This window comes from Empidonax traillii, unplaced genomic scaffold (assembly GCF_003031625.1).
Source record: "Empidonax traillii isolate 1590-97213 ecotype Southwest subspecies unplaced genomic scaffold, ASM303162v1 scaffold124:size1682992, whole genome shotgun sequence".
Taxonomy (NCBI): domain Eukaryota; kingdom Metazoa; phylum Chordata; class Aves; order Passeriformes; family Tyrannidae; genus Empidonax; species Empidonax traillii.
Window position 1 is genome coordinate 381,007 of NW_020955317.1, and position 20,562 is coordinate 401,568.

General features: G+C 43.3%; 1 protein-coding gene across 13 annotated transcripts in view; it reads right to left on the minus strand.

Annotated features, from left to right (window-relative positions):
* PTPRT (protein tyrosine phosphatase, receptor type T) overlaps window positions 1-20,562 on the minus strand; it is a 436,407-nt gene that overhangs the window by 39,448 nt on the left and 376,397 nt on the right. For 6 of the 13 annotated variants that reach the window (XM_027883316.1, XM_027883313.1, XM_027883312.1 and 3 more), the window contains 4 exons: window positions 14,839-14,886; window positions 12,467-12,615; window positions 7,405-7,482; window positions 7,162-7,197 (listed from right to left, as the gene is read on the minus strand). In XM_027883316.1, the coding sequence (XP_027739117.1) occupies window positions 7,162-7,197; window positions 7,405-7,482; window positions 12,467-12,615; window positions 14,839-14,886 (311 nt within the window). The remainder of the gene's footprint in view (window positions 1-7,161; window positions 7,198-7,404; window positions 7,483-12,466; window positions 12,616-14,838; window positions 14,887-20,562) is intronic. The other 7 variants (XM_027883322.1, XM_027883319.1, XM_027883317.1 and 4 more) reach the window with 4 other exon arrangements.

Here is a 20,562-nt window from a genome sequence, read left to right on the forward strand (position 1 = left end):
AATGGGAAGGAGAAGATTTTTATCGCGCACCATTTCCGACAGACGTACTACGCTTAATTTTCCATCATTAGGCTTAATGCAAACCCAATCTCACAATTGGCTTCTCTGAGGAACCTGCAAGTAATGCCACATTTTTATCAGCCCCAATTAAAAAACATGATGAGATCCCTATTCGAGAGGGAGCCTTAAAACTAATGTGTGGTTCTGGAGCTGATACAGGGAGGGCACAGCGGAGCACAGGCCACCTGTAAAACGTAGCTCAGACCAGCCAACTCCTTTGCAGGCAATTACTGATTTCTCTCTTCACCAGTTCCTTTAATTCTGCTATACTTGGCTCTTTTCTCAAAGAGATGTATCACAGGGAGATGCGAGAGCCAGGAAAGTGGAGCCCCCTCCTTTCCAGAAGGATTTCTCTCAAAGTAGGTGCTTGTGTTATGGGTCTGGAACAGGAAGGAGGTGCTCAGAAACAAAGAGGGGTCTGTCTCTGGCCTTTGGGTCTATAGTGACAACTGGTCTCTTTGGTCAGTGAGATAAAAATCGGTACAAACCCCACTGATTGTAGGAACAACTCCTGCAGCATTGTCATAGAGTCACAGAACGGTTTGAGTTGGAAGGGACCTTAAAGATCATCTTGTTCTATCCCTCCTTCCAGGGGCAGGGATACCTTCCACTACCCCAGGTTGCTCAGACACTTCCAGGGATGGGGCAGCCACAGCTCCTCTGAACAACCTGTGCCAGGGCCTCCCCACCCTCTCAGGGAAGAATGTCAAGCGTGGCCCATGGCATCACATCTTCCGTGTGCCTTTCACCCAGCCACGTGTTTCTGCTTAAAGGAAAGTATCTCACAGTCTGGGTCATCCTACTCTCAGCCCTGTGACACACAGTTGAAACCAGACCATCACCTCCTCCAGACCTCCATGACAAGCACATCGTGAACATCTTCTGAGCTACCTGCGAGAAAACCCAATCCCAACAACAGCACCAGCTCCAGGCTGCCTGTTGTTGCCACCAGCATTTCATCTGGGCCAAGGGAAGTGCACAGGGGCTTTTAGGGAGACAAACTGCCACGTGAGAGGCCAGCCTGGAGTTTACATGTTGTGCTGCTAAGGTCTGATGCAAGTTAACATTTTGTTCCTCCTCCATCTCATCAGCCCGTGGGTCTGGAGCTAAGTGTGGTTAATGAGGTGCTCAGTGAGGCACTGGTACCCTCTCCAAGATGGGCTGTTCACAGCAGTTCTGTGAGCAAATCACAGTGCAGGTAGGAGGGGAGGGAGCAGCAAAGTGATCTCCCACTAGGACAGTCAACCCAGAGAGTCTTTAGAGGGCTGGCAAACAGGCTCTGCTTTTCCTGCAGGTTGCAGCTCTAAACCACATCTCATTCCTTTTGGCACAATTATTACCGGAAAAAACAACAGATACCAGCAAAGTCAGGCTTGTACATTAATTGTTGCACTAAAGGCAAGTCAAAGCAATTTTCCACAGTCCCTTTCCTCCGTCAGCTTCTCACAAACATGTCCCCAGTCCCTTGCAGAAGAGGATGACTTTGCAGGACAAATTGACCAAGACTTTTCACTGAATTTTTGGCAGTGCCTCTAAAGCACGTGTGCCTTCCACGAGTTTTCAGTCAGAAAAGAAAAGCAAGAAAACAGCTTTTTTTTTTTTTTTTTTGGGGGGGGGGAAGTTGCACAAAATAATTCACTCTAATGCTCAGAAACTACTAAACACACAGAATCATGCATCAGGGTTTTCTGGATTATACTTCATATGCACATTGTATTTCTAGTCACATGTCCTCATATTTGTGACAGGAACACACACCATCCTATTTCATTGCATACCAAAGATGGAGTACAGTTCCAAAAAAACAATCCAAATTAAAACACTTCAAGATGTGGTGACTCCATTCTGACCCCAAAGGTTGTGGCAATGGTTAATTACCCTTGCTGTCTAAACATTTCCTAATTGCAATCTGATTTTGCTTAGCTTCGATTGCAGCCACTGAATCTTATTATACCTTCTGTTAGATTAAAGAGCCCTCTGAGCATTTGAAATCCTGACCCACGCAGGCACTGATCAAATCACTTCTTCAGATCCTCTTTGATAAAGTAAATCAATTGAGAGCTTCTGAAGTCTCATTAGGGCAGGCTGCTCAGGGTCCTGGTTCCTTCCTAGAACTGTTTCCAATTCTCCACAGTTCCTTTTTGTGCAGCTGTAAATGAGACAGGTGTTCTGCATGTTGCTGGAAACACGCTCGTTATGAGGGGATCATTCCTAATATTAGCAGCTTGTGATAGCAAGGTCTGTTACCCTTGTTTGTTCACCCTTTTCAGGGCAATACTCTTACTCCCCACACTAAGGTGTCCTTTGCCAACTCAGATGTTTTGATTTCTGGGAGCTGGCACTTTCATGATTCCCCATCCCTGGAAGTGTTCAAGGCCAGGCTGGATGGGATTTGGAGCAACCTGGGCTAGTGGAAAGTGTCCCTGCCCATGGCAGGGGGTGGAATGAGATGATCTCTAAGGTTCCTTCCAGCCCAAACCATTCTGTGATCAGCCTAAGAGTTCACAGAACACCCTGAATTTTTGTAGAAGACATGAAATTAATGATTTACTGGCTCTCACATAACTAGTCTGATTGGGAGACTTTTCAGGCATCTCAGCTTAGGTGTTTACTGTGTAACTGCAGATGATCAAATTTAACAATGTTGACTTCACCTATTTGTAAACTCTCCCTGCTTATGAAATGGTGCTTTTTGTGACTCTCTTCGCTGGAAAAAATAATCAGGAACTTGCTGAACCGAACTCTGAGGTCTTATTTTGCCCAAAAAACCAGAACAGAATCCAGCATGCAGGGGGGAGCTGGAGCAGAGGTCAGTGAGGTGGAATCTTCCCCCATTTGATGAGCAACCCTGAGGGTGAGATACTATTGCCTGCCTATTGCTGCTGCACCATTTTGTATTATATACTTTTGTGCTACCCAGACAAGGGAAATAAATATGTTTCCCTCCACAGAAAAACCGATAAACTTCTCCACAGATGTCAGAGATAAGATGAAGAGCAGCTGCAAAATTAGATTCCCAGTCTCAAAGTGACTCTGTGTGATCAGAGCCCTGTGCAATATCCCAGTAAGGCTGCTGGGAGGGGACCTGCTCCCCCAGAGCACCTTTGGGGATTAAAGCTTTAGATGCTTTTGTAGTTATCATCTTGTTTTGCAAACACAGTTAGAGAAATGGATATCTGGACACAGAGTATGATGTTGCCTCCTGACCAGAAAACCAACCTATGCCTCAGACAACTAAAAGCAAAGCTGAACTGATGTGTCATCTTCTATACGTGGAGAAGTTTCTTTCAGAACTTCTCCTTTAATAACCACAAATTCCTTCTGTGTCTGAAATGACAGGCCTATCATCTCTGCTTGTATGTTTATTCTCTTAGCCTTGGCAAGTGATAAGATGCGGTAAGACGTCCTTTGCACAAAATAAATTATGTTTTGAGGGGTGTTTGTGATGGATTTAATTACAGACAGAGCCAGTCTCTCTATAGTGGAGTAAGGGTTGTCATCTTGACATCTCCTGAGGATGACTCCAGCATGGCTGATACCTCCTGCCCTTACACCAGGGACATGGTGCGAGTTGGAAAAAAATAATTTGCTTTTTTGTGTGCATCGAGGCTTTGTTATATGATAAATATCCAGCTATAATGTACTATCTACAACACCAAGAGTGCTACGGCAAACCAGAGTCAAAACATCACTTATCAAATGATATCAACTGAGCTATGAAAAGCCTTAACAAAAAGCCTTCTGACAGCAGGCTTGACAGAGAACAGAGGATGCACCTTCCATTTCAAATGCTATGAAGAAGCCACATATCCATAATTTTTGCTTTAAAAAAGTAAGTAATTTTCTCCAGGTCCTGGAGATTTTTCAGAATGGCTTGGTTAACACCTCTTGCAAGAGCATTCTAATCGTATAAAAACTATTCCATACATTTTCTTCATCAGTTAGCTTAGAAAAACAAAATCCTGTTAAAGACACCAAGTTGCTTTGGGGAGGTGGGCAAAGATTTGGGTACAAGGGTAACTGCAGCTCCTCAGCTGTGTGGGCCTTGCCAAGTCAAATCTCTCTCTGCCTCCTTGGTGAGAAGAAGGTGCCAGACTTGCCCACTTCTCAGAGCAATTCATTAGTTACAGCTGAAAAACTATCGGCAGCTTCAAAACACCACATGAAACTAGAAGCCATTAATGGCTGGAAAGGAGGGTTTTCCAAACCACCTGATGATCTGCAGGCAGAAAGAAATGTAAGAGAAGTTCGGCTCAAGGGTCCCTACAAGGGTCTGCCCCTTCATTGCTCCTTCTGCTGCCAACCTTAGCACGGTGAAATGATGGGAAAAGCTCTCCCACAGCTCCTTGCTAGAGGCTGACATGGCCTGGGAGGCTGCAGGTACAACTGAACAGGTCAGGCTGTTGATTTCTGAGCTTCCACTGCATGAAAATAACTCATCTCACAATTAAAAGAACCAGTAATGCTGCTACTGCAGTAATATTGGCTTCTTAACATCTTTTGAGTTCTTCAAACCAGGTTGTGGATATACCCACAGCAGACTGGTTAAGAATGGACAAAGCCCATCCAAGCTACATAAGAGTGAAATCCAGGGAAAATTTCTCTGCCTTTCTAAGCACAAGCCAGTTTTTGTGTGAGACTTCATGACAAAACCAGCTGTCTGTGCTTGTTCTGCCCATCTGCAAGGAGCTACAGGGCACTGCAGTGCCCTTCCTCTCTGAAGGGCAGCGACTCCTGTTGTGAGGATCCTTAGGAGCAGCTGAAATGAGAACAAGGCTAAATGTCCTCACACACTGCTGGGAGGTGGCGATGGATGCAAGGGAAAGACGTGCTGGTTCCCTTGAAGAGACTGCACTGATCAGATCTCCTGAACATCCCCAAGAGCTCCTGGCCATGAACACTTTCCTCCAAAAACGACCTCTCAGGCTGTGCTCCCTCCTCTCCAGGTGGACATCTACCTCTTTTATTTCTCAGTGTCAGATACTGAGTTCTCTAGAGAAGGTGTTTGTGTGAAACATTCCAAATCCAGAGTTGTCCAGGACTGGAAGAGAAAATGACATCGCTAGGAACATGCATTACATAAAAAAGGATTAATCAAGCATGGGATAGGGCAGAGGCAAAACCAAAACCCCCTGGATCTTACTATCAATCTATCTTGTCCCAGCCAAGCCTAGGGAGTCATCTACTACTCCAGATACAGAACATTTACGAGCAGAATGTACAACAGATGGGAACAAACAGTACTGAACTGCAGGCAGAGCCCAGAGATGGATATTGGTAGTGGGATGACTGATGTCCCTTTTAAGATATCTTTCCCTTTCCTGGGAATGAATATTAATGAACATCAAAAATTAAACTTATTTTGCTCATACAGCAATATCCAATGTCTGACGGATCTTTCTGAGAAGCCAGGACACCAGGGTTTTAATCTGTCTTTGAGTCACAAGATGGAAATTTCTCCAGTGCCAAGGAATGTTTCACAACCTGTTAAATTCAGGTGGAACTGGGGTGGTGACCAGTCAGTGTAATTCATGTCTTAAAAGTGCTCAATACTTCACATCCCATGTGTACAGCAGGAAAATCGATCCTTACTCAGATACAGTGGTTAGTAAAAGTTTGAAAGAGTTTTGAATAACTAAGTTAAATTCCTATTTCCTCTTCTTCTTCTCTAAAATTTGGGATTTTGAAGGTTTTGGGGGATTTTTCTGGCTTTTGCTTTGCCATGAGAAGCACAGATTGAACCTGTTCATTGCTCTTTGAGCTTCAGAAGACAAAATGTGACGTTCACATCATAATTCTGTCAGGACAGAGGGAAAACAATTCCCCCAAATGATGGTCAGGTTTTCCCAGATGCTGAATGCAAGACAGAGAAGTTAGACATCTTTCAGCAAACTGCAGGTGAGGGCCCTGTTTCTGAGGTACAGCCTGGCTTTAGACTTTTTTATTGAGTCTTTGGGAAACGAGAACAAACCTTCTGGAAAATGGACTCCTTTCCCTGCCCACCTCATTCCAAGAGGCCTCATTCGTTGCTGTCAGCTTTTGACAGACACCAGGATGGATGTGTATGTTGTGGCAGCCCCTGCAAGCCCCTGTGCCCAGGCTGTCAGTCTGTAAGCCAAGGAACAGCCACTGGTTGTAATTCCATCCTGGTCTAGCTGAGGCCCTTCAGCGTGTTCTGAGTGATGTTCAAGGCAGTCACTGTAGATTACTGTGTCTGGAAGGGAGCATTTACTGCAGATAATCCAAAATGACAGGTCTGATAAACACCACTTGTTTGGATTCTGATCAACCACAAATCATCTTTCTGCTTCATAGCAGAGGAATTCATAAATCAGAGAATCAGAATGGTTTGGGGTGGAAGGGAACCTAAAGACCATCTGAGTTCCAGTCCCCTTCCACCAGCCCAGGTTGCTCCAAGCCTCATCCAGCCTGGCCTTGGACACTTCCAGGGATGGGGCAGCCACAGCTTCTCTGGGCAGCCTGTGCCAGGGCCTCCCCACCCTCCCAGGGAAGGATTTCTTTTTTAATGTCCAATCTAAACCTGCTCTTTTTCAGTTTAAAGCCATTCTTCCTTGTCCTGTCACTGCAGGCACTCCCTTGTCCCAGCTCCCTCTCCAGCTCTCTTGGAACCCCTTTAGGTGCTGAGAGGGGTTTTAAGGTCTCCCTGAAGCCTTCTCTGAACACCCCCAGCTCTTTCCAGCCTGCCTCCATAAAAAAGATCCCTTCCAAACCAAACAGTTCTGCGATTCTGTGCTGGCTGCACAGGTAAAACCATCTCCATGAGTCAAAACTAGGCTGCAGGCAAGACTGAGTGTGGGAATTTGGCCCAGAACCCAAATTCCACTCCCAAAAAGAAACCCCAAATACTTGTTGGAACTCCTAAACCTTCACTTCTGAAATGTCCTCTCCTTTTTCTTTTTTTTTTTTTTTAAAATCAATTAATAACAACAATAAAACACAAAGCTTTCCAATTAACACATGAGCACAGGATTAATTATGATTTTGGAACCCAAACCCTTAGCAGTGCTCTCTCCAAGTTATTTTCAGGATACAATGAGTGTGTTTGCTCTCCAGTGCCATACACCATACCTGTCTTCTTACCTAACAGCGTGGTCGATGGGACAGTGTCTGATGATACTTTGAGATGGAATTCCGTTCACCCACACGACACGGATCAATGGAAACCAACAGAAGATCAACGGGGAAAAAAAGTTACAGAAAATGAAAACAAGGTTAGCTGTATCTCACACTCAGAAGCCTCAGTCTATAGGTCATATTGGGAAACACAAAAAAAAAAAAAGGCAAAGGAAATTTAGAAGTGAAAGAAAAGTCTGGCACTAGTACCTGAGTAGTAGGAATTCAACATAGATTTGCTCTGAAGGGTTTTGCTTTGGACAGAAAATGAACAAGGAGAGGGTGATGCTAGGTAGGAAAGACATAAGGAAAAGACTTTAGACATATATTAAGAGAGAGAAAGAGAACAGGGAGAATGTTCCTCAAAGAACACAGTAATATGGGATATATAAGGCTTATCAAAATGAATTATATTTTTCATCTCGACATGCATATTACATTTATTACATTGTCATCATGATGGATTTTCTTTAATATAACCACTCCACACCCCAAATATAGTATTATAGTTACTGTAAATCAATATGTTCCTACACAGGATACACATACAGCTACATTCACAGGTCTCTAGTCTAAATATCAATTTTTTTAACCAAAGAAGCAAACTTATGGTTTTATCTCTGGGAGAAATGTTATTAAAAATGACCCCCAAAATACAAACTACACAGAGTCAGTATTAACAGTAAAATAAACCACAAAAACACACAGGCAGGGGAGCAATTTTTTGGTTAAAACAGCACAAGATTACAAGGGACTTGTTCTTCAACCCAGGACTGTTCATAGCAAATCCTATAATCCTTTCCCCTGTGAGTTGGGTTCTTTCAGCAGGACAAGCATCCCTGCCTTTTCCCATTAAAGCAACAGATTTCTCAGGACAAGAATCCACAAATTTCTATATAAATCAAATCAAATATTTCCATATTAATCACACATTTTTGGAAAGGCTCAACACATTCATGGTAGATTCTTGTCTTGATAGTAAATTTATGAGGTTGGTTTATACCTACAATAGCAAACATGTACATTCTTAGGGTAATCCATCATTTTTGAAGGCATATCCTTTTCTTATCACTGTGCATTCATTCTTAGAGTTACAGGCATTTATTTATCTCCTCCTCAGAATGCTGGGAAACAAGCTAATACAAATCTCAGTACATCAGAAAGATGACAGCAGATAGCACAGAAAAAAACTATTCCACAGCCCAGTGGAAGTAGATAAAACTCAGTGTACATCAAAGTTATTTCAGAAGCAATTTTTGTATCTCTAGAGCAAACACTGCTTAAAAACTTTCAGTTATTCCATGGGGAAAACCAAAGAAGTCCCTGGTCTAGGGAGTTCCATAAAGTCAGCGGAATTACCTCCTGAGCAGTTTATAATCATCTAACAAATGAACTTGCTCTCACTCTGAATTCTCCCAGCATATTTTCAGACTTACACCACTTGAAAACACATTAAAACAATCAAATTTTTCACAGCTCAGTCTGCTGGAGCTCTGCCCCAGCTGCCCAGGTCAGAAAGCTTCTCTTTTGGGGCCTCTCGCTCTGTGTTTGTCAGCCCTTATCTTACCACACTCAGAACGTGGACACTTTGGCAGATGCATAAAATAAAGATCTAAACAGAGGAGTTGGTTTGCCCAGTACCACAGAGTCAGTCAGCAGTCAGGGCTTAGAGCAGGACTGAAAGTTTTCTGGAATTTGGGAGTGTGAAGCACTCACAGGACCTTACTGCCTTTGCAGAACTGCTAAGGATGAATTACTGAGGCAGCTGAAGATAAAACACCTCCCTTCAGTGAGTTTGGTTAAAAATGTTACCAGCTGAGGTTTATGAAATGAACAAAAAACCCGAAAACCAAGCAAAAAACCAAACCAACCCTTAAACAACGTCCCCCTCCAAAAAAAAAAAAAACCAAAAAACAAACAAAACAAAAACCACACAAAGAAAACACAACAACAACAACAAAAGTTTCCCAATACTTAAGAGAACTTATTCCCCAAATCAGTCAGGTAGTGGCTTGTCTAATGAAATGTGTACACAGTGCTGCTTCCTAACCAGAGGTTCTTACAAGCACTCGGCTCTGTAATCAAAGGGAACACGTCCAGAGAGGATTTCACATCAGGGTAGAGATTAGGACTTCATTAAAAATTCTCTTTGTATTCCCTGGAGTGGCACGTGAGGCTACACAGATCCCTCTAGTCATGCAGAGTGGTGGAGGCTTCTTCCTATTCTGAAAATTACTCTTCTTTCAGTTTTATAAGATTTCTTTTGTGCTAGAAAACCCCAGAAAAATTCCCTGCAAACCAGTGAAAGGGAATTTAGTATATTTTCCTTATACGCCTTTGATGAAATGTGGGTTTATTTTTTAATTTAAGAAGTTTTTACTAAAGAAAACGCTTCATGTTCATGACCCTCAAGTCCTTGAACTGCATTTAGCAGGTGACCAGACTATGAGTGAAAATCGTCTGTGGGGTAGGAGCAAGAACCACATCTCGCTGTACTTGTCCTTTGTGACTCAGAGCAAATCTAGAGACCTTTGCATGTCGCTCATCACGCACCATCGCCGCTGCTTCTCCCATCCCTGGCAAACTGCACAGGATTTCTGTGTGGTGACAACCCCCTGCACACCCTTCTGGTCACTGGGGATCCTGGGGGACAGTTTAGGCTCATCTTGCCTCCAGTTTGCCATCTTATTTCATATTAACCCTGCACTGACCAATGTCTCTGTGTGACTGTGCTGCTTTGTAGATGTTTCCAGCACACTCCAACACCCAAGGACCTTCATCTGCCTCTCAGGGATTTAGGATGTACTTTTCTTTTTTAAAAAGCAAGATACTTGAGGAAATGAACAACTATGATGAGCCTGCTTCACCTCCACATAATCCCTGAGTAAAACCAGACAAGCTGGAACAGCCATGGACTAATTTATGTTTCAGCAAACACCTTCTCTGTTTCCATGCGGTGTCAGAGACAGAGGCTGAAGTCCAAAAAATCTCTTTAATTTAGACCCCTGTATGCATCAATAAAAATCCTGCCTGGAGAACAACTAACACTGCAGAATGGAAAGATGGATGAGGGGCTTTGCTTCAGTTCAGGAAAGATAAATGCCCAATTTTCCACCACTTTCAGCGAGACCTGAGGTCTTGATGTCTCCTCAGAGAAGGAAGGGCTGAGGAGCAGAAGGGCAGCTGTTCATTTTTTATCTCATTCATGGTGTAGAGTACCAGGCAGCACCTTTGAGAGATGCTGGAGGTGACAGGGCAGTGAGACAGGAAAGTTACAGCAGGAAAGTGGACAGGGCTCACCCAGGGAGAGCAAAAGTCCTCCTGCCACGGGAGCAGAGCCCTGGCCAAGCTGGAGGGACGATGGGAATAGAAAAGATTCTACAGGGACTCACTGAATTTCTTCTGTCTGCAAAATTATCAAAATTATTGTGACAGAAAGTAAAAACTGGAGGGAAGGACACAAGCCCTGCAAGGACACATATTCTGGAGAGAAACCTGTCTGCAGATACCTGCAAATTCTATTTACCACTGGGAGGTAAAGAGACAATTTAAGAAGGACTTTGTTGCTTAAGACAGTTGATTTCACCAGCTAGGATGGATAAACCCCAGTAAAACTCTATTAGTTAGCAGGAAGGTTAAGAATTAATCTTATTATGTTATTCCAAAGTAGGCCTGTATAGAAACCCTCAAGTATTAAACTTTATTATGTAATTTTATTTTTCTTCTTTTAAGGAAGGTTTTTACCCATAAAATTCCTGTATCAGCATGTGCACACTACTGCACAGAACTTACCTCCAACACCTCAGCATCCTGGACTTGACAGTCAAAAATTCAGAGAAATCATGAAGGTTTATGAATAATTCTTTCTCATGGACATAAAGAGGGAAAAATCCAAAAAGAGTCAGCCCATGATTGACTCAGGCTGTGTTATAGGGGGAGACTGGTAAACTCTGCAGTGATGTCAGACAAGCAAAGGTCTAACTGATTTAAAAAAGAGAAAACCTGGAGGGATGCTTTCTCACAAAGTTTGATACAGCATATATTGTATAGCTACCATTTCAAGTAAATGACTCAGCTGTTTTAATTAGTCTATCAAAATACCAAGGGAGAGAAATGAGGTCACATTTCAAGCCTGTCTCTGGCTGGAAAAAGAATGCCCAAACTTTTGAAAATCCAGATTCCGAAGGAAGTGTTGAACACTTCATTCTCCCCAGACATTTCAGCTAAGCTGCCTTGGCTGTTCTCAGAGCCTGAGAAAATTAGATCTTGACTGAAGCCAATTTAATATCAGAGAAAAGGGTCCCAAACACCTATTTATCCATCTCAGGGTGTGTTACCCAGAGTGGCAGCAGCAACACATGCAGATGGAATTTGACATGACCTACGGATAGAGGGAAAGGAAGAATTCACTCAGCCTGTCCCACTCAATCTGAGATTAAAAGGAATTGGTGTCAGTGATGAAACACATTTTGTAACACAACCACATCCATGTTAGTAATTAGGGGAAAAAAACAGTTCACTGAAGATGCTAATAAAGAGTTTTAGTACACACTTGAGTTTCAGAGCTGTTCCCTGTCCAAACTAGCAGGCTCAGTGTCAAAAGAAGGAGTGACATGCCCAGAGTGTCTAAGTTCATATTTATTTAATATGAAAAAAGTTTACAAATCCACCATGCAATCCACCATGCACTCAGCCTGGATCTAGAGAGGCTAAAGGATGACTTTGTGCTGCTTTACCCACAAAACTCTTTGAGCTACAGAGGTCTGAGTGGTTTACAAGTGTTAACTAAGATCAGCTTTACTGAACCCGTGTGAAGAATAAAGCGAGGACACAGACAAAAAAGGAAATGCTGTCTTTCCATTCCAGTTCTCTAGCCAGGAGACCATGCCTTGTTTCATAACAATTTCATACAGAAAATGTTATTTCATCCTACAAGTCAGCTAAGTGATTTGATTTGACTCTCCTACTCACAAAGGAAAAGATATATCTAAGGAACAAATAAACATGTGCCTCTTTGACTGTCTGATGGAGTTATTAGAACAGACTATAAATTATTCTCAGTAGATTTAGAGCCAGCAGGAATGTTCTCCACCTGTCTAACAGTTAAAACAGGGGCAGTGTCAGAGACATTCCAGATTTCTATGGAGCTTTTGCAACGACCTCTATCACTGCCATTCCTAACTCCTCAATGCTGTGCCCAAAGGAATAGGTCCTTTTAAGAACCCAGAGCTCTCCAAGGGGGTCATATCCATTGCAAGCAAGTTAAACTTACTGAATCCATTAACATCTTGGCAGCTGGAAGAAAAAGCTTCTTCATTGTGCACAGCACTGAGTTTGGTGGAGGTCTTGTCAGAAGTAGCCACGGGACCCATCTCCCTCTGTGTGCTGGTCTGAGTCTCCTTCTGCTTCTTGGCCAGCTTCCTTTGGGGTAGTTTGGAGAGGGGAGAAACCAAGGTCAGTTTTCCCTCGTTAAAAACGAAGCAACGACAAAATATTCCGAACAAACCACAGTTACCCCACTCAGTCAGACATGCAGGGCGTTTGACAAACCGCACGAGAGGAGACCCCACAACTTCTTAACGTAACTGTTGTGGAGCACAACAAGCATCGTGCTGCCAGTCTTTGAGCTCAGCTGGCCCTCCCAGTCACCTGTGTTGCACAAACCTGCATCACCCCAGCAGTGGGAGTGCTACCTCATCCTTGGAGAGGGCGGCAGAGGTGCAGCCCCTGGAGGGGGTGAAAACCACTCCAGGAAGGGCAGAGGGCTCGGGATGGGGGCAGTGATCAGCACCACTCACTCGGAGGTGATGGGACATCTGCGTCCATCTCATGGGGTGTCTGCACCAGAGGGTTTCTTGGAGTGCTCCAGGGGACCTGTTTTCTGTGCGACCTGAGAGCTGGAGCAGAGTTTTGTCCTGTCCCCATCACAGCAATGAGGGCAGTGGCCTCCGAAATTCTGATACATGCCCAAACTGCACTGAGGATCCACAGCCAGTGAGGGGTGGGGCAAATTAAAGGCTGAAGCTGTTTTAGAAATGCTCACGTATGCCTGCGCTCCCGGAAAAAAGGTATTTTCTTATTTTTGAGGAGACAGCAAAAACTTTGGCCAAAGCAGAAACGCCGCCTGCTCTGAAAACACTAACAGAGCTGAGAACATAAGAGGCTCCTCTTTTGCAAACACAGCTAATAATAAGAAAACGGAGAGAAGTAGGAAAAGTGAGCTGTTAAGCTTCCACTGACATTTGACTGCCCTGTGCTTCATTTGTATCAGAGAGCAAAACCCTTTAAAAATGAATGTGTGACATTCTGCAATCCACACCTTGAAAAAATATCACACAAATCCCTGGTGCCAGCAAAGAGCTTTGCTTACACGACTTCCCTAGATAAGAAAATAAAACAAAATAAAAGGGAGAAAAACAGATTACTGTAAGAAGGAGCTTTAGATTTCTCTCTTTCCTCCGACTCAGAGAAGAAAAAAAAAAATCCTAATGACTAAATCATTGTGCAAAGAGGTTTTTCTTCTCTAAAACTACAGGCTTACGGTAAGTGCTACCTGTCTTTTAAACTTAATTAGATTCTTAAAAAAGATACTCCTTGCAGCATAGTCTAACAGGCTTTATTTATCCACAGAATACGTCAGAGTGGCATTTCCAAGCAAGTTCAAGCACACAGCTGAGCCCCAGCCTTCAGGAGATGGGCAGCTTGGCCAGTTACACTCGTTTGCAATGAAGGGTCAAAGACATCTGAAACCTTTGCCTATGTCTGGGGGGAAAACGACTTTTTAAAAGCAAGTGGATAATCCAGATCAGGAGAGCGCAGATCTATGGAGAAAACTCAAATGTTTGCTGCAAACTTTAGAACAAATACATCTGTTTGATCTGCTCCTCCAGCTGGGGTTCAGCCTTTTACAATCAGTGGTTCCAATCCAAGCCCAGAGCTGTTCAAAATGGGTCAGTAACCACAGGAGGCATGTTTAGATCTCCCCACACCCCCATGGTGCACCCACTTCTGCAGCTAAAGATACAAAGGGGAACAGTCCTCGAGTGATGAAGCAAAAAGTTGCTGTTTAATGATGTTAAAAGCTTTGCTTCCAGCGCTGGGCAACGTTAGCACAGAGCTGCAGCCATGGGAGCCCCTATTTTTTTGTGCTGTGGTACCTGTGGTAACTACAATAGTCTTGAAGTGTATTAACTCTGCCATGTGGTTCCATAATCCTTCAGATTTGCTAATAGCACATGCCTGTGTGAATTCTTTTGGCAACAGGAATTAAAATCTCTCAGTGGGAAACACTAATCCAAAATGCAAAAGTCCTTAATAACAAGCACTCTGGACTGCTGGGGTGAGCCCCTACAGACAACCACTACTGATGTTTAAAAATGGTGAGTCAAAAAGGGCGACTTCCTTTTTAAATCCAAATGCAATTATTTGTGGCAATTATTATCTGTAAGTCCCCACGGCCTGGTTTGTTTTTTTTTTTTTTTCCAGAAATGCCAACAGGCTACAAAGAGCTGGAATTGGCAAACTTGTTTTCTCTTTGAGCAACAACATTTCTGCATGTCCTAGTCAGGAAAAAAATAACCCCAAACCCAAGCCCATTAGTCCCCAAAGGCCTGCTTACAACAGCCCTATGCAAAGGAGTTCTACCTGGTCCTGTAGAAGACAGAGAGGCCCCTAAAACATTGGCTTGAATGCCTAAAAAGAAAAGGTGACATGAGTTTAAAGGTCCCAACCTAACTTGCACACACAAACCGGTCGCCCCTGTGCAGGAGCTCACAGGGCGACCAGAGAACACAAAACGGTTCTGTGCCTGAAAACGCTACAGTTTGCTTTATCAGTTTCCACCTTTCTCCCTCTCTGTTCCAAGAATGTAAAACTTCTCCATCTAAATTTAGAGGGAAAAAAGGAAGACAGATCTCTCTTTTGAGGATTTCAGAGCTAAGCTTGCCAGACACATCAAGGGGCTCTCGGTTTCCGAACGTGCCTTTTCTGCCGCCGTTCCGTGTCTGGATAGAGTGGCAGCACAGGACTAAGCCTATTTGGTCCTTGCCATCATTATAATTCATAGAAAGGATTAGAAAATCAAATGACTAGCACTTTCCAGAATGTTAGGGATGTGACTTAAACCCGCAGCTAGGTAGAGGTTTATTTCCCAGCGTGTCAAAAATGCCTTAGGAATTGGAAAAGCGCTCATCTTAGAAGTGCTGTTTCCAAAAATAGAGATCTCTGTGAATCACCGACAAGCCACATCAGTGACAGGGCTCCTGCTCTCCCCACTGACCGGCCTCCCCTGAACACAGCCCTGCAACGCCCCGACGAAGCTGCTACAGGAGCATTAGTGTCAATCACGGGTGCCCAGAGTGTCCCCAGCACAGCCTGACACCAGGACCGAGCAGACACTTCCCCACTCATGCATTATGCAGCTGGCAAGGGGAGGAAATAAAGGCCCAGGCAGGTATTGGAAAGAAGAGAGCCACAATCAACACAGGGCGAAGAGACTGAAATGTCAGCACGGCAAACAGGTGATACTGATGTCTGGGTTACATTTAAGGGTAAGGGGAATGTGTGGAGAAGAAAACAGGAGTCCGTGGATGGAGTTCAGCAGGTTGCCCTTTGCAGGGCTTGCAGATGAAGAGATGATGTTTAGAAGCACTGCACACACATGGGAGGGATGAGACAGAAAGATGCTTGAAGTTGAGTAAAAAAAAAATGGAATCAGCTGTATAATCAGGCAGTTAGTTGGTGGTGACCCCACTAAAGCAAGGATAAAACCATCGGTAGTGAACCTCAGCTTAGCGTGGGTTTTGGAAAAAAAAAAAAAAAAGATGCAGATTTGATTCAGTTATTTTTTGAAACTTCTACTCCTATCAGAGACTAGACATAAAATCTGAAGCACTACATTAAAACTGCCAGAGTTCCACTTAAACACTCAAGGAATGCAAACTTGGTATTGAGCACAAACCATTTAATGCCATTGGCATTAATCAGAGAGCTCAAGCAATATTTTCTGTTGGAAGTATCTGCAGGATCAGATTCTTGTTTTGCAGAGGTTTGGATAAGCGTCAGGGATTATTTTTTAAAACCAGCTTCAAACTCTTCTTTAACTTTTTCTATCAATTCTACATGAATGTTAAAGCTGTAACTGCCACTCCTCCAGAACTCTCATACGTTTACGTTGACAGATTTAATTTTAGATGTTTCCCAGGGATGGATTATATACACTATAATGTAGATTTGCATGCACAGGTAATTTAGACATTAGGTATAGATCACGTAAGTTAAACGTGAAATTTCCTCCCACAGACATGAATTGCACATTGCCCTCGCTTTCAACAAGCAGTTTCAAAAAGCCACAAAATCAAATTCCTTTTGCAGAACTGTGCATAGTAAACTGCTCGGAGCACACACGTTGTTTATGTTGAAATCTGCAGCAATTTAGGGCAGGCTGTGATGAGCCACACAAATACCAGGGAGCACTGGTTAAACACAAAAGATCTATTGAACGGGATCTCCACCCCCTAAACCTGCAGTAGATCACAAATTCAATTTGGAAGAACAGTTTCATGCTGGTGTGAAAAATAAGGGAGGGATTATACAAGGCACTACAATGTGCAAGGCCTGGGTGATCCTTTTGCTGTGAGGGAGGATCAGAGAGGGCTCTGCTGCAACACTGCCCTGCAAGTAAGGCTTGTGCCAAAGGGACACTCACAAAGGAGGACAGGAAAGGTAAAGCTGGAAAACATGATCTACGAGCAAAGGCCAAAGGAAATATGGATCCTTAATCTAGAGAAGAGGAAATCAGATAGGGTTGAGAGGTCTTCAAACATGTGAAAGGACACCACAGGGGAGCTGCTCTCACCGCCTGCAGGGGCGAGGGAATAAGTAATAGAGCTCAGCTCTGGAAAGGGCAGTTCATTTGAAACTTGGGGACAGCTCCACGCAGGAAAAGCTGCCTGTCTCTCAAGCTGACAGGGCAGACAGGCTGTGAGATCTTGGTCACTAAAGATCTGTAAACAGAGCCAGTGGAATGAGAGTTCAGACAGAGCCTTCTGTCACACCAGGGCCTGGGGAATCTCCTCCGTGCTCTGATGGTCCTCCTTAAATCTGCACCTCATCACCTGCTCCCCCTGCACTGCCTGCAACCTCAGCAGGGCTGAGGAGCATTCCATAAGGAAGGTTATGGCAGGAACACGGGTGGAGTGAAGAGCAAGGACCATTGTTGCTGACAGAGCAAACATCAACTGACAGGAGAAAGTGAAGTAATGCAGAGACAAGTCAATATATGCTGTATTTTGTACTGAGTGCATACAAACAGAGGGTCTTGAGAAATATGACCCAAGCTTCACCTGATTAATCACTTTTTGTGGGGACATTTACCTACAGCCCTAGAAACTTGACACAAGTCAGAGCCATCCAATATATATAAGCCTGTGCTGGTACTGACAGCCACAAACCCTGCCCCCTGCAAAGTTTAGGCTTGCAATCACCACACAGACACGTCCTAAATAAAATCTCACCTACTTTCTGCATTTTCATTATTTTTTTTTTTAATTTGCCTTCATTAGACTGGCATAGCCACTGATTAACAACTCTGTTTTTCCAGCATCTAATGAGAAAAGCATCTTACAAAAATGTTTCTTCCCAAATCCTGATTTAGCAAGCTGACCTGTGCAGGCAGATCCCACTATCCATGGAAATAAATGGAGATATTTCTGTATTAATGTGGCTACACAGAGGTATGCCTATAAATAAAATAACGAGATTTTTTTTTTTCTTTTCAAATGCCCCACAGACAGTGGAAATAAACTCAGCACAAACTCTGTTATTAAAAAAAAAAAAAAAAGGCAAGTATAAATTTAGCTTAATAACCTTTGACAATTTCTCCCAGCTGAAATCACCCAACAATTAAAATTGGTATGAAACTGCATACCAATTGAAGGGGCTTCCTATGTTGTCATAATGTTCACGGAGTTCTGGCCAGTTCAGAAGAAAAGGAAAACAACATCTTGACCACTGAGTGCCCTTCTCTTAAAAGTAACATTAAACTGAGTGCTTGTAACACGTACATGAATCTCTGTATTTCCAGAAACACTTCCCTGGTCTGATATCACTCCTGATTAAATTTCATTCTGCAGCCATTACCCAGCCCAGGAGAAAGAAACAAAGCAAAACAAACAACCCACACACAGAAAACATTTCCATTCCTTTTGCTGGTGAGGAAACAATAAAATCATGATATGAGTTGCTGCAGCTGAAAATCCTGTTGCAAACGAGGTGTCTGTCACTAAATGCAAACCCTCCTGTAAAATGGATGCATTGCTGTCTGTGTTTTACAGCTTCAGCCAGGAAAAAAAAACAAACCAAAAGCTTTCAGACGTGGATGGGTTTATGTCCTTCTCTTTCACCCTTTCCTACATGTTGTAGGAGGCTTTCAATCAAGTGTTGCTATACAAAAATCCCATAACTATGTATACCAAAAATAACTAAAAGAGCTGCTCTTATAAATGAGTATTTTTGACTGGTTTCACCAGAGCTGAAGGTGCTCAACCATCTTACAGAATCAGATTTTAAGCCCTGGATTGCAGCAGAACACAAGACTGACTAAGGCAGAACTCCAATTACCACAGTGCTATTGCCTGTCTCTGTAAAAACCAGTTACTTAGAACTCCCTGTGACTTTAACAGAATTATCACTAAGAACTGTTTAGAAGAGTTAAGGTTGCGGATTTTGACCTTCTTAACAAGATGATTTTGGTTCCTAACAAGAAAAAATGCCAGTATAGCAGATGACAAAGGGTTGAGAGGAATTATCTGAAAGTAGACAAGAATTGCTCTAAGAAACACAACTTTGAAGTCCAGAAACTGAAACCAAAAATAAAGTGAGGTAGTCCATATGGTCACATTTAAAGGTCTGCCAGCAGATCTATTTGAGAACCTGCTTTTCAGTGCTGGTAACTCATTCAACTGCATTTTGCCTCAGAACTAAAACATTCATACAAAGTCATAGCATGGAAACCAATTCTATTTAAAATATATATATATATACATATTGCTGCTCTTATTTTCACAACATTTCAAATAAACTTGAATCAAACCTCTGCTTATGGGAGGCTGTAGCAATTTCTATCAGCTTTGCTAAGAATTACACAGTCCTTAGCAGCTTCAGATTTTTGTCTGCAACCACAATGAACCACCCTATTTCATGTGAAACTTGAAACTCAATAAAACTCCACTGTTTACTCCTTCATGGGTTCTCCTGATTTCTTCCCTCCCTACTGGAATATTCCTTGTGCCTTGACTGTTGCTCAGGAAGAAAAAAAAATACAACAAAGCTTGGTTTTGCCAGAGCAGGGAAAGGGGAAAATGTCAACGTGAAACCAAATGCTGACACACCCAGCCTGGTGATGGAAATGTTTGTTGTGTGATGGTTACTGACGTGCCACCTCTGCTATCATGAAGCTCCAGACAGCAGAGCTCTTGCTTGGTGGGTCAGAAGGACAGAACTAAGAAGAAGCTCTCTGCAAAAAATGTCAGGGGCAGTCCCAGGGAGGTGGAGCTCCTTGGTTTCTGCATCCTGAGTTCCAATCTCCACTGGCTGCTATGAACACTAAGCTTGCCTGATGACACCTCTGGCTTTTCTCTATTGTGACCTGGTGCATGGTGGACATCTGCCTCATTAAACCTCTGCTGAAGCTCACTGCAACCTCAGGCTTGGGTGATCTCCAGAGGTTTCTCTCCTTGCTTTTCCTGAGTCACTGTACTGTTCCCTGAGGAAAAAAGTTCTAGCAAATTGATCCCCAGAAGCCATTACAAGAGAGCAAACAGACCCCTCACGGATCCCTGTGGTTGCTCCAGCAGAGCAATCCTCAGCTGACTGCTTAAAACAATGTGGTGCCGCTGTAAAATGGGTCACACAGGGCTCAGAAGTTGATTCATCTTTTTAAATACATAAATCTCAAAATACAGCAAAGCAGGGAACGTTCTGACCACATGGTGTCTGCTGGAAGAGGACAAAATTGTAATGGAAAACCTGGGACTGAATTTTTCAGGCAATGGTGCTACTGGTTGTAAGAAACCAGAGCATTAAAATATGAGAAGTGTGCAGAAGGGAAGAGGTTGTGCCAGGAAATTCAAGCAGCTAGCAGCACCTGTGTGTTAAAAGCATCCCCTAGTTAGTAAAACTTCTCTTTAACCTGTCTAGTTAAGGTCAAATTCCATTCTTAGAGAAGCAGAGTGAGGCCCAGAGGAAATGGAGTTACTCTGCATTTACAGTGACATCACTGGGCAAAGTCAAGGCTCTTGTTGGTGTCCTGAGGCTCCTCACATGCTCCAGACAGTGGGGAAGGTGCCTCTTTCAATAATTTTCTGATAG